Genomic DNA, 14,928 nt, shown 5'->3' with positions numbered 1-14,928 from the left:
GCTTTTATAATCTTTGAAAGACATTCTCTTGAATATTGATCAGCACTTCCATTTTCAAAACTCTGCTTGTTGATTGATAATTGATAAAGTATTTGATAAAGCATTTTTAAGCATTAAAAATTATGTAGGTAATAACCTGAGGTAGTATTCTTGTGATACAGTTCTATTTCATATTTTATTCAGCTATGAACTCACTCAGACACTTCTACATTCTACAAATATTTTCATTTCATTCATTCTGGTCCTAGAGATGGAAGTCGATATAGTCAGAAGTCTCTCAGATGAAAAAATATCTTCTAAAAGTCCCTAGTATATCAAAAGAAAATGTTTTTAAGGTAGACATGTGTATACCCCATTATCTGAAAATTCCAGCCCTGAGCTGTAGATTAACATCTGAGGATGCTATAGGTTTCAGTAAGAACTCTGTACCAATTTCTGCCACACGATGTTGCCAACTGTCTGGAAGTCACACATGTATTTCTACCATAAATGTACTCACAGAATTCCTGTAAGTATGCTAAAGACCACTCTAAATCCCATTCTTTTTCCAAAGCAATTTGGGGCCTGTTGTGATTGCTGTGTCATGGATGGCAGTATTCAGGGACTCCTGACAAAGTGCACTTCTGAGAAATGTTTTAGGTTCTCTGTGGAAAAAAAAAAAAAATCCTATCATTTGTCATACATTCTAGTATACAAGTGGGTTTTGGGGGTGAAGGGCAGTGGGAGTTGTAATTTTTTAATGATTGTTGTTTTCCTGTCTGTTTCCAAATACTTCACTTTTTTACCTCAAGAGCAGGAACAACTCACGTCATTCTTACTTTCTGTTCTGTGTGTATTATACAGACTGTGTCAGAAATAAGGCTATTTTGTTGTTATTGTAACATGGAAAAAATGAGATTAAAAAGTTGGATTTTAGATTTGGGATTTCAAGGTAATTTATAAATTTGTAATACACACATTATATAACTGTATAGAAGACAGTAGAAATTATAAATCCTCAGAGGGTCGATAATTTTAATTCTCAATAATTATTTTTTTTTAGATTTTGTGCATTCATACACATACTAACACACATATGCCCTCAAATTATATATTTCTGACCAGTAATTTATGCCACAATACTGACAGAGAAGAAAAATGTAATATATTAATAGCATAGACAATAATTTTATACACAAGTAGAACTACTTAATTCCTTTATTAAGAACACCAATTCCAGAATACATATTGAGAAAAATTAACTCTGGTCACAGATTTTTTTAAGGGAGGAAAACTTAGAATGCTGAAGAATTTTCAAGCCCTTCTTTCACACTGTAGGTCTTAGGTTTCTTAGTCTTCTATTTGTATTGTACTCCCTATAGAGCAAGGTTTGAAGTGATTTAAATCACCTTCTAAACACAAGATTTGAAAGATTCAATACAGTGCAAGCTTCTCCATATATTTATCAAGAAGCATGATGTATTAAAGTTCAACCTTTTATCTTCCCATCATCAACAAATAGATTTGGAAAAAAACCATCCTGTGTTGAATCAGGTTCTTTAGCACCCTTTTTCATTATGAATCGATGAAGAGTGGAATAACTGTCATTTACAACAACAAGGATTGGTTTTTTCCAGGCACAGAACTTGAGTTCTCCCTGAATGCCGACACTGTGTAACCATCCTCCTTCCTTTTGTGCGCTGGCTTGTTAACAACACTTGTCCTACCACAGGGGAACATGGGTTTCAAGTACCTCTTGTCCTGATGAGATTTGAATCTCCAGCTTCCATATGCCAAGCTATTTCCTTGGCTGTGTTTCAGTCCTCTTAACAGTGACAGCTACAGCTGCGGACACAAGATCCATATATCTTGGAGGAAAGAAAGAAAACTGACTCCATGTAAAATTTAGGGCACTTCACCTGAAGTAGTTCACAGATTCTTTGCCCTTCTCCTTTAGTTCACTTAATGGATTACCTGGAGATACTCTAATTTAAAGCACATAATAGCATCCATTTTTTTAACTGAATGTGAGTTGTCTTGTCTCACAGCACACCCAGCAAACAGATTTGACTGATGAAGGATTACATTTTTCTTGATATCAAAGTTCAGGTTTTTACAGGTTTGCTTGTGGATTTGGTGACCCAGAAAAGAATTTGTTATTTTCCTGTAATATGCAGTTCCAAAGATATTTCAGATGCCCGGGCTTTTTTAAGTTCTCCCTATTTAGATGATCAGATTTTGTAGGAAATTGCCAGTAGGTGGCCCTGACTGCTGCATTGTATCTGGCCTAAGTGCACAGTATCTGTGTGGATGATTATTTGGCAACACCTAAAAATCATTACTGTATTAATGCCAAGTGTACGATAATTCCAATCTTAAATTATTAACATGTGTGTCATGTAAAAAAAGAAGGTCAAAAAGATTGAAGTCTTAGAGCGATAATCTAATGAGGGTATGATACTTTAAATACTTCTGAAATTATTTTGGGTTTTGATGCCTTCTTTGATGTATTTCTATTTTCTTTGATAGTCTTGGAGTCGTCCGCATTTAACAATTAAAGATTATGGGTCTGATCCATTTCAAAGATGCAGAAAGCTTACAGCTCTTTGGAACTTTTATGAGTGTTCCTACTTCTACAAAATCAGGTCCAGGTTTTTAAAAAACACATAGTCCTAATTTAAGAAAGCTACCAAGCAAATGCATGTTAATGATACTGGTACACCAGATTCTTGAACACATGATGTTCATAAGTGGAATAGAAAAGTGATAATGCAGTGTTTTAATTCATAACATAGATTTATTTTTGTTAAGAATTAAAAAGCTAGATACTACTTTTAAAAAGCAAGGATATGAAAGAAAATAGAATACAGTTTTCTGCAACATTATAAACAAATTATTGAAGATCATCTGCCTATTTGAGAAAAAAAGCCACTATTAACACTAATACAAGAAAGAATATTCTGTCTAATAGCATATATAATTTTAAGGAAGGAAGGTCTTCTTTGTACTTTTATCTTAATGACATTTTTGTTTCAGTTATGTTTCAATAATCAGCATGAAAAAATAAAAATATATTAAAATAAAAGTTTATTAAATAAAAACTATTCTGTTTCAAACATATTAAATCAAAAAATGAAAGTGCAACTAAGGAAAATTATTAAAAATAATTTTGGAAAGTAGATTGCCAAGTTAGAAGTATTTATATTTTCGTAAGCTTTATTATAGCTTATTGTATGTTCATCTTCTTTCAACCATTGCTGACACACAGACTCAGACATGAACTTGTAATATGGGTTTATCCCCTACATTGATTTCCCTTTTAATAGGGAAAAGGATAAAAACAATTTAGTGAATGCATAAATGATACAAATCATTTTAATTACAAGACATATTTATCCTTAGAAAGATACGAAAACTGGGCCAACTTTTCTGTAAATACAGATAAGAAAAAAATTAAATATATTTTCTTGGGAGATTATTCCTCATTGGAGAACAAATGTGGAAGGTTTAATCTCCAAATTAAGTGCTCTTAGGAGGTCACTCACAATGTGTCTTGTTTATATAAATCAGCATCTGTCTTCGAATGAAGAGCTATAAGGATACCAGTGAACTTGGAACCTATAAATTTTCAAAATTGAAAGGTTAGATGACTGTACTCCTGAACCAGGAAGGTAGTATCATAAATTTAGAAAATATAAATAGTTCCCACTTTAATAAAGGCAGCTGATGAACAGTGTAATTATCAGTGTTTTAATATTTGGCACTGATTAAGTAATTCACTGCTTGATTTTTTTAGTCAGCCCTCACACACTCATTTCCATAGATACAGTGACTGTCCATCCAAGATTTTCATTTTCTGTCTTTCTAAGGTAGTAAATGGGAGTTCTTTACATTAACTAAGGATAAATTCTTCTGCCTAAGTTCTAGTCTGTGAATGACTAGCAAGACATATGTAACTTTATATTCTGGACCAGGACCTTGCCTTGAATACATTCAGCCTAAGGAATGGATTTGGTTTGAATAGAGACTCCCTATACTAAGACAAATAAACAAAAATATTTGTATTTCAGACTATGAAATAAGCAGCTTTGATACTTTAACTTTGAGCTAGAATTTGAAAGCAATGAGTTGATGGCAAAGCTAGGTAAAATGCCAATGAGGCAAAACCTGTGTTTTATGCAAAGTAAATTATAAACTTTGAATTTTAATTTAAATTTTAAAAATACTGCATGCAATGTACCAAATCACTTGAAGGATGAATTGTTGAATATCCTATAACTTCAGTTTATAATGTCAAAACATGAGTGAAAACTTGGCACTTCTGATATCGCTGTCCCCACCCCTGCCATCCCTTTGGAGTTACTGAAGTTAAATAGTGAGCAAATGGACCTGATGTTAAGTTGTCTTTGGTGGTTCAAGTGTTCCTGCTAAAAACCTTCTAGTAGCTGCCATATTGACATATAAGTGAGCAAAGAAGAATCTTTGAAAGAAAAACAAAAGGAATAATTAGCAAAAGGATGATAACACAGTGTTATCTGAAATGACATCAAAGAGAAAAAATCCAAATATTTGTACCAACTAGAAAAGGAAAAAGTTTTCAAATATCTCATAAAAGCCCTGAGTTGAAGGTGCTAAAAAGATTTAACCTAGAAAGTTTATGTATGAGGATAGAAAATAAAAAAATACTCTAATCCATGAATGTTGTCATGCAACAATGATGGCTCCTCTATGCTCTCTTCCAATTCTGGCAGCCTCTTCCTGATGCTCCTTACCATGCCTGTTATTCAGCAGAATGATCCAAAAACTGAAGGATCTCCAGAACTGGACATTTTGGTTTTCTTCCCCATAATGTCACTGTTTTATTCTCTATCTTTAGATATCATTTGTCATCTAAAAGTAGGTAGTAATTTCTGAAAAATGATATCATAGATGCAATTGCTTTGGAATCCAAATCAGAAATTGCCATTAAAATGTCTTAAACATCGTAATAGACCACATCAGTAAAAGACAGATAAGAGTAATAAGATTGCCATGTGTCAACTCTTGCATATAATGGTGATTTGTTTTTTTAACCTTACAGATTGCTAAGTAGAATTGTAAGTATAAATTATTGCATATTTTAATTATGGATATACCACAATAAGCAACATTCATGGCAGCTGTGACAAGCAATTTATGTATAATATATACTTCTATTTTAATTTCCTAACAAAGGATAGCTTTATTTCCCAATAAAATAAATTTATTCAGAAGGCTGATATTACATCCCAAAAGAGAAAACAAACCATAAAATTAAAACTAATATAAAAGTATTTCTTAAATATATCTAAAGAGATTTTAAATAGTTGGACTCTGCATGAAAATGAAGTAATTGCCTTTTTTATTTTCCAAGAAGTCATACGTTCCAAGTTTATCTAGGAAATCTTAAAGAAAATGTATTTTAAAATAATGGTGAAAGACAGGAGTATCTTCCTCTTCCTCCACAGGTAAAAAAAATTCTCAGCTGGATGCTACTTTAGATGAGAAATTACAGAGAAAAGACTTCACATACCAATGGCTTCATGAACAGCTTTTGGATTATGAAGCATCCAGTTCCAGAAATACAAAGTGGTGAGGTCATTGCCTTTAAATTAGATTTTTTTTTATTTTAAATTTATCTTGTAAAGTGAAACCGAAGTAAATGGTTCTAAAACAAACATGACTTTGCAGCTAGCAGACAGTACACCATATTTCTGGGTCCCAAATATGGCACCCTTTAGAACTGGCTTAGTAGTCATTGTATAGATACTTCCTCCACATTGAAATTGAAATTATAAAACGTTTAGAATCTTATCATAAATAACTACTTAGATTTACTTTAGCAATGTAGTGGGTTTTAGACTGAAAAGAGTGTAGAAAAAAGTGCTTATTCATGATATATTTTATAATGCTATTGATATATATTATGGTTTTATGTAATTAAATCAACTGTAACATTAGCTACATTGTTAGATTTGATTAAGGAAGTAAAAAAATACTTCTTTTAGGTAAAGAGTGTGTATTTATATTTTGTCTTCAAAACATAAACCCAGCGTTTACATCTTTATACTGCACTGTACTAAAGTGTTGTAAACATGTTCCTTCTATGTTCAGTTTTGGTTATTAAACAGGTAAAATGTCAATACTATTAAGGAAAAGGTTCATATTGCCTAAACTAACATGAAGACATAGTAAGTGTATTTTGGTCATAAATTCAATATAAGGCATTAGTTATCTTAATGAAGTCATTAGTAGACACAATGCCAAGCATGTCTAAGAAAACCAAACAAAGTGTCTGTAGGCAAGCAATGGGTTTAGTATATTATTTTATCATTATTTTCATAAAAAATGTATTTGCAATTAAATGGGCTGCAAATTGTTCTGTCTTGTGCACAAAAATATGCCACATATCCTGCTTGTATCAGTGATTGTAGAAACCAGATGAAAAACATGTTCCTTAGGAAATATTTGCAGAAATATTTCTCTTTTAGTCGTGATTCATAATAGAGAAATACTCAAAGTGTTTGTTTAAGATAATTTCCATGACTTTTAAATTGAATGAAAATACTGGAATACAACAGGTAATAATGTTTGAAAGTAAGACACAGAATTTTATAAAACAATTTTCTTAAATATTATTGTGCTACCTCTGCAGGTGTATGCTATGCCCTAGTATTTGTACTGACTTTTTTAAGGATCATGATATCTTCTTTTAATGTGCCAAAAGTCCAACTGATGTCCATTCAAACTTCATTGGTAGACAATTTAGAACAGCTTATATATTTTTTCAGCTGAAAACAATTTTATTCCTACAAAAAGGAATATGAAAACTGACTTTTCTACAATTTATGTCAACGCATACAAAAAGTCATGCTGGTTAAAATAGTTTGACTTAATATACTATCATTTGAATAAACAATTGTTAATTAGTTTTTAAATCAAGTACAAAAAATTAATAGTAATTGCTCTGATACTTTATCAGTTAATATTAATTTCCCTGATACATCTTAATCATGAAATTATTTTAAATAATTAGGCAAGATTGTTTCCTGAAAAGGATCTGTGCAGGTATTTTAGTGAGCCCAGTACAGTGGGAGTTACTGAAATTTCTATTCTACATTTTTCCCAGCTGTCGTTTTTTGCCTGAGTTAGATCCTGCAATATGTGACAACAGACAAGTACAGCTTGTGGTAAGAATTTGTTTCTTTGTAGGATTTTGCAGAATTCAGGTATTTTCAATCCTTATCTGGTGTAAAAACAGGATACTTTTTGGTTAATACAATTCAGTAGTGTTATCTCTGTTTGGCAATTGAGTCATCCCCTGATGGAGATCAGAAGAAAATATTTTAGCAAAAAACCCCATGTAGGTGCTTTGGGTTCTAGCATCATGATCTGACACTGAGTTTGTTTTTAAGATATCAAATGCTACTGTGTGTTTTTTAAAGCTTCTAAATCTGCATTTTCAAAAAAAGTTGAAAAAAATTAAATATGGTTCAGTACCAACTACATTATTTACTGAAAATGTGTATGCTTGTAAATTAAACAACTTTATATATTCTCAAATTCTGTATATAGCATACCTAAATCATTCTAATATGCTTTCAATTTCATTTATTGAAATACAGTAAGTTGGAATTGTATATTAATATGTTGACGTTATTGAAAGCATTCAATGAAGTCAGACTTACTCCTACTTTTTTTTTTTATATTTCTTTACATCTTAAATGCCTTCTTCTCTTTTCCTCATTCACTCTTTTTGCAGCATTTTAAAAAATTGGATTTTCTGAAACAGGTAGTCATGTAAATTGGCAGGAGGGGAAATATGAGCAATTTAACAATTTGAAGATTTACAAAATTGAAAGACTGTGTCAGAGATAACCAAAAATTCCTTTAATAGCAAGCAGTTGTGATGCCTCCAGGCCAATGCATTCTCACTCTATTTCTATATATATAGACTTTACATTTTAATGCCATATTAGCAATATTCTTATTGAAAAAATTTTGTGCAGTGTAAAAAATGGGGCAAAATTTTAGAAGCTAGGCAGAATTAGTATTTCATACTCATATACATGATGCAAAATATTGCATAAAAAATATTTCCCAGTTAGATTATGTGTCATATGCCTCATTTTGTTCTCTGATCAATCTTGCCCCTATCTAGCCTCTTCCTTCTTTAGCTCCACAACCTATGCAATTTGCATGTTTTGGAAATGATTCCATAAACTCCCATAAAATTCACCTTGGAAAAGAATTATTTTAAGCCTTACATGTTACTATTACTGTTTTCTTTAAGACAGATTTTTTCAAGTATTTTTCTCTGGCAAATGTGTCCAATTCTTCAGTTCTTCTAAAATCGAAAGGGCTGAAATAATGAACCAACTGACTGTTGTAGGGTTTGATATGTGGAGTCTAAAGCAGTAATTTGAGCAAATCATAATTTAATAATGTTATCTAAATTATATATGATATAATTATTGGTAAGCATAAGTGCACATAGGTAGATTGTATGTTATTTACACTAAGCAGTTCTCTCCACAAAACACTGCTGCAATCCCACAATAGCATTATGTGGTGTGCCCACATAACTGGCAAAGTTATGGAATTGTCACAGCCTGTGCCACATAATAACATAACTGTTCCACATGAGTGAAATACAGAGAAAAATGCAATAGAGGGTTCAAGAAATAGAAAATAGAATAAAATGTATCTCTAATGCAGAAGGCAGTACTCTACAGGAAGTGAAATAATGGTGTGGTTTGTACACACAGATGGCTGGAGAATTTTGGTTTTAAAATTTATGTGAGTTCTCTCTTAAAGGTTGAAATGTAAACATGCTCCTACTGTTTTGGCACAGTAGCTTACTTAAAAGGTATGAAATCATGATAAAAATCAAGTTAAAAGCTGCAATCATTATCAAAAAATTGTTGTAAACTGAAAAAAAATGGAAAATATATATTAAAAGCAAAGAGAGAGGGAGGAAGCATTAGGAGAGGAAAGCATTCCTGGGCATTTCCAGTAGTTTATTCCTATGCCATATGATTGAAACAATGAAGTTTTCTGATGTGCTAGACATTCCCTGCTTGTTATGTGTTCCATAAGCCTGCATCCTGAAAGTTTCATATAGTTTTCTAAATGATATTTGTGGACATTCCAGTAAATTAAGACTTTCTTTTTCATGGATACAAAATTGCATTTCAGTGGTTACATATAAACAATGAAGTCTTCTCACTGGGGATTATTGCTTTGTAGTAACCTGCTGTAAATCTAAGACTTTATTATGTTAATCTTAGTAATTTTGATGATTTTTCTCATTAGTAATACCATTGAAGTGCTTAGGAAGGCATGCTTACAGTTACAATTATTTTAAATGAATATAATTTTGTGGAGTAGCCTGTAGGATAGACTTCCTGATTCTTCTTGTGTGAAGTTTAAGTTACCTACAGGGTTAACCCCTTCACTATTGATCAGTATCTTCAATCATTTATATGTAACTTGAATTCAGAAGCACCTTTTATCTCTGAAGATGACAGAACATCTTGATAATTTTACCTGGAAATAGACAAATATACAAATGCAAAGCTGTGTTCAAGGCAAAGATTCCTCCTGATTGATATTAATTTTCAACTAATTAATAAGAAAGATTTGTGGTAGTAAAAAAAATGGCAGCAAGTCTGAAGAGTTAACTATGGTGATCACTACAGATGGAAGTCTAATACTACAGTCTGAAAAAAACTGTGCCAGTATCTTAAATTTCTTCCAAAATCTGGTTCTAAATCATAAGCAAAAAAGGGAAGATTTTAATTAGCTACAGAGGACTTTCAATCAGCTTCTTTAAAAAGCCAAATTAAGTTTTCTCCAGTGATTAATACAGCCTTAACTATTAGTCTGACTGTAATTGGGTGAAAACATTTATTTGAAATAAAATAACAAATATTTTACATCAGAGATCAAGATAGCCATAGTAAAATCTAGCATAAAATCCTGAATATCATTGTCTACAAGATGATGAAGCCTTAGTTTCTGTGATGGTAGGGATTGGATAATAATACAATGGAAAAGTTAGCTGTATAAAATTTGTGCCCTCATGGCCACATTAAAAAGACTTTTGTTGTGTGTTCAAACAGTGAGATAGAAATAAGGATGATCATTTCCATTGGTTTGAATCTCTTTGAGCATCACAATCATTGCATTATTTCTACTAATGAAAGACTAAAAGTTTTCAGTTTAAAGATTTTGAACGTAGGAAGCTCTCACAAGCTTAAAGCAACTGTAAATACTAAGGTCAATAAAGTACAAACAATTGGCAGGATAAAACATTTTTTTTCAAAGTTGCTTGGCACTGCTGTGGAAGAGAAAATAAAATATTGATGTTAACAGCAATAATAAAGACTAGCTGTGCAAAGCAAAACTTTAAATTCCTCGTCGTTAAACCTATAAAAGGTAAGCATCAGAGAGCAAGGGATAAATTTTCTGTGCGGACACAAAGGGAATGCAATCACTAAGGAAGAGTGTAAAATCTCTGTATCTTTAGAGGTTTTGGTTTGAAAATGCTTGGACTTTTTAATGAATTTTACATTAAACAGTGGCTGAGTAAAGACAAGGAAATGAAACAGGTCTCCATTTCATCTGAGTTCTCTAAGTTAGACTTGACTACAAAGCCTGTCTGCATTGGTGCAGTGCTGCTTTTGGTACAGTGAGGTAGTTTGAACAGGAAGTCTGGAAATTGTCTCCTCCAGAATGGCCTGCAACTTCATAGTAACAGCACTTTGCTGAGAAAAGGGGAGCTGTGGGCTTTATGCCCCTGAGGAAGGAGTTGAGACCCAGTCTCTCGATACCCGGTTGAGCAGTCTTGCTACTACAATGTTAGGCAAAAGTTTCATGCCATTACCACTAGCAGACTTTTCCTTTTCTGTAGTTTGTTTTGTAGTTTGTTTTTAAAAAAGAATTACCCAGTTAGACACCTGGTTCTGAAAGACACCTAGCTCTACAGCCCAGAGAGAGGAAAGACTGAATCTGCTTTGCTGGACTTCACTTCTGAAGGTCCAAAGTCTAGAGGAGTAAATCCTTATGTTCAGTACTTCCAGCCGACTGACTCGGGAATGCTGGGAATTTTGTAGACTGCTCATCAGCAGTGTCTGATTTTTCCCCATCATTGTTACTGGCCCTCAGTATCTTTTTACTGTTAGAGGCTGCTTTTGTTGCTGAATAGCTTTTCGTTTCATTCTTCAGTAAATGTGAAGTTGTTTCTGCAAAAATAACAATCTGCAATTTGCAGAGGGAGGTATCTTCCCGGTCGGTTTTTAAACTTTGCCCTACATGTTCCCAAAACAGCAATGCTAAAATGAAACACGATTTTCATTTTTCTCTTGTCATACTTGTGTGCAGGTAACATGCCTCATGTCAAAACATACCACCACTGGATGTCAGAAGTTTATAATTAATATAATACTCTTGCCTAAAGTATAATTAAAATGCTGTCTGATGGTTATGGTTAATTAGCAAAAACCTTAAAGATTAAATTACTCACTGGGCCCATGACTGATTGAAGTGATATGTGTCCTGGATAAAGCATAAATATTGCAGAAAATAATCCAATATGACATCTCTGGCATTCAACTATAACTTAAATTATAGTCTGGTCAGTAAATGATCTTAAGCTGTTTAAGGTTTCATCAACCCTCTGCGAGATTGATTTTCTTCAAAATTACTGTACTAAAATGTTTTCTTTTGTTGTTGCATTGACTCAGATCACAAACCACAATTTTAAGATCGGCTCTTATTTACAAAAATGCTTTGACATAGTGCATTTGTTCAGCCTAGGCAACAAAAAAGGATTGTGGTATCATTTTGAAGAAGGTTGTTTGACAGACCCTGTTTGTTTATTTGGAGTAATGTGAGCTACATTCAGAAAATGTTATATTTTGTTTCATGATTGTGTACATTCTCTCCCACTGCTTCCAGGCAAGCTCTGTAAGCAGAGAAGACATGGATTTAGACCTTGTTTCCATGGCCAGTGGAAGTGCTTTGACTGAGAACAGAGAAAAAAATAAGCCGCCACACAGACACTCAGCAAGATCCTCAAGTAAGTTATGGTTCTTTTCAGTATCAGTATTAAAGATCACTTTAAAATGCTAAGTAGAACTGAGCATGCTTGGAATCCTTAATAATACATGATGCTTATCTTTCTGTTTCTTTTTTGTCTGAAGCCTTTTCATACATTTACTACAGTTCAGTTTAAAAACTGTGATGTCAATAGACTTTCCTCTTGTGATTTTAATGGGAAGTCCCCTGTGATGTCTTCTCATGGCTGAGTCCTGAGAAGATTTTCTTTTCCCTTAAGTATGAAAAAGATTTGGTTTTAATCTTCCTCTTATTTTATTTCCAAAAGAGCTTTGAAAAATGCATGTTTTGTTACCTGAGCACCAGAACACATATCACCAATCAAGGCAGAGATTTCTGTCATGTTGATTACCAGTCGTGCAGTAGTTTATGATCCCACTGAACTTATTATACCTCAGTATTAGAGGAGCCTTTTAAAGCCTTATATTTTTACCATTCTAACACCATAGAAGGTAACAAAAGACTCTATATATATATAAAAAAATTCTTGAATGTCATAAAATTATGGAATTTTAAGTTTCGTGTCTTATTTTGTGTAATATAACTGAAGAAATTTTAATATATTTCTGAAATATGACATACTCTATTTTTCTATTTGTGTACAGTGTTTTTTTCAAATAAATAAAAACCTAAACCCCCCAAAAGCACATTACGGAAAATTTAAGCTGTATTAAATTAACTTGGCAAAATTATCAAAATTCCTAAAACTTTTTAAGTAGTGAAGTTTCTTGAAATGTTGTCAAAATAGTGATCAGGTATTTAATATAATTTATATATATAAATTTCTGGATTTCCTTTTTGATTATGTTTTCATATATACTGAATTTCCACTTTCAATTTAAAAATTAAAATTCAAGAAAAACATGTAAAAATACTTGAAATCTCTATTTTTTTGACATACTTTGTAACGGCTTTAGAATGAAGATTTATTTACATTACTTCACCACAAGCAAAAAATATAGTGACTCAATATGTTTGTGCTTATTGAATTGTTTTACATTCCTAAAATTAGATTACATAAAATTTATCGTCATAGTCTAAGTTAATTGTACCAATGGAAAAAAACCCATAATTCTGTCTTTGTGCCTGCCATCTTAGAAAAGAATGAATTGTGTCCTTAGTTTTCTTGTTTCTCTCCATTGGCTAGTAATGAAGCCACACCATTTAAATTAGATGAGATTCCTAACTGCTAAGATCCTGAATCTAGGTGAGATAACTCTAAACTACTGATGTCAATGACAAAATTATCATTTTATTCATGTATCCAGAATAGAATGAGTCTGTATCTTGAATAATTGAGTTAAATAGTATACACTGCATTCCTATTAGTGTATAACTGTTGTTTAGGCTGTAACCTATATTGTAACTCCATCCAAAAATAAATTAATATGAACTCTTGCCTGTGTGAATCTTGGAGAATGGGTTTTTCTTGAGAAAATAAAAAAAGTGCCATTGCATTATGCCTTCAAGAAGGAGAGATTAGGAAGGGAGCAGGAAAGAACAACCAACTGGCAGAGTGATAAATGTGAAGGAGCGGGGATGGAGAGACAGAGAGTTTACAATGTCTGCTAATATAGGTATGCTTTCAAAAAATACATCTACTGTGCCATACCTACGTATTCATTCTTATTTCAGTAATCCAGGAACTAAGGAAAAAAAAGCCCAAGTCTTATGTCTTTTTGAATATGTTTATGCATATGTGTCTTTATAAATATTAGCAGCGTGGACTTAAGAAATTAAACAGTGATGATGCATTCAATTGTGTCACTTCTGATATATAAAATCACATATTACTGTCACCTTTTTACATTTCATACGCAGTTTAGAAACATGTTTATTACATTATTTCTCTTTGCCAGAGTCTGTTGCTTTTCAATGATCAGAATAAATCATTAGCCCCATGATATCTTTAATCTGAAAACATTATAAATTTGCCTTTGCTAGGAATATATTTGTTATAGAATGCTTTCTTATTCTATAGTGTCTCTTGGTTTTGCCTTCTGAAATAGTAAATGAAGTTGCCTAGGAACTGTTTCAGTGATTTAGTAGGTGTGTTCCCTTTGAGTTAACCTGAAGTTGTATTAGATTGTTATAAAGATGCTGTGTCCTTAGAGGTCCTGTCATTTCAATAAATTCTTAAATCAAGCTCTTGTACCATTTTTTCAGAAGATCTCAACCTCAATGATTTGACAAGCTTTATTAATAAAATATTATTGAGTTCACTTTCCAACATCCATAGTTGTGGCTGTTCCTCAGAATTCAATTATTGTTAGGAATCAAGAGCTGTTATTTGGGAGTATCATACACGTTCCTTATATATGACTTGTAATTTAGAAATTGTATCAATAAATTGTTGAGATCTTACCAACTGAAAAGTAAAGTCTAGAAATACAAAATAATGGATTCTTAAATATATTTACTAAAAAATCCTGCTCAAATTCATGTGATACGGAAATAAAATACTTTATATATATATATATATAGGGAAATGTATGAATTATCGTGTCTTTGTTAAGACAAAACATACTACACTTCAAAATTATTATCTTTTAATTTACAGGGGATTTTAGAAAGGCTAAGTCAAGATTTTAAGAAATATTTTGTGAACTTCCCAACTTTTATGTTTTTTCTATAGATTTTTTTCCAATGGCAGGCTCTTTGAATTCTGAATTAAAATATTTTAAGTTTTTTAAAAACCAAATTTCCTATTTTTTCTGAATTGGATGGGATAGATTAATCCTAAACTAATTTAATTCTGTTCCTTGACAAAGCTAAATTAATGAAGTATTAAAGGAATGCTTTTAACATAGA

At 32.1% G+C, this 14,928-nt stretch overlaps 1 protein-coding gene across 1 annotated transcript in view; it reads left to right on the top strand.

The window, feature by feature from the left end:
• LRRIQ1 (leucine rich repeats and IQ motif containing 1) overlaps positions 1-14,928 on the top strand; it is a 105,473-nt gene that overhangs the window by 79,660 nt on the left and 10,885 nt on the right. Inside the window, exons 24-26 of the mRNA XM_066550285.1 lie at positions 5,466-5,589; positions 7,127-7,187; positions 11,959-12,079. Of these exons, the coding sequence (XP_066406382.1) occupies positions 5,466-5,589; positions 7,127-7,187; positions 11,959-12,079 (306 nt within the window). The remainder of the gene's footprint in view (positions 1-5,465; positions 5,590-7,126; positions 7,188-11,958; positions 12,080-14,928) is intronic.

Source organism: Molothrus aeneus, chromosome 5, assembly GCF_037042795.1.
Source record: "Molothrus aeneus isolate 106 chromosome 5, BPBGC_Maene_1.0, whole genome shotgun sequence".
In the NCBI taxonomy this organism is placed as follows: domain Eukaryota; kingdom Metazoa; phylum Chordata; class Aves; order Passeriformes; family Icteridae; genus Molothrus; species Molothrus aeneus.
The sequence above is the reverse complement of the archived record's forward strand: the minus strand, read 5'-3'. Positions and strand labels throughout refer to the sequence as shown.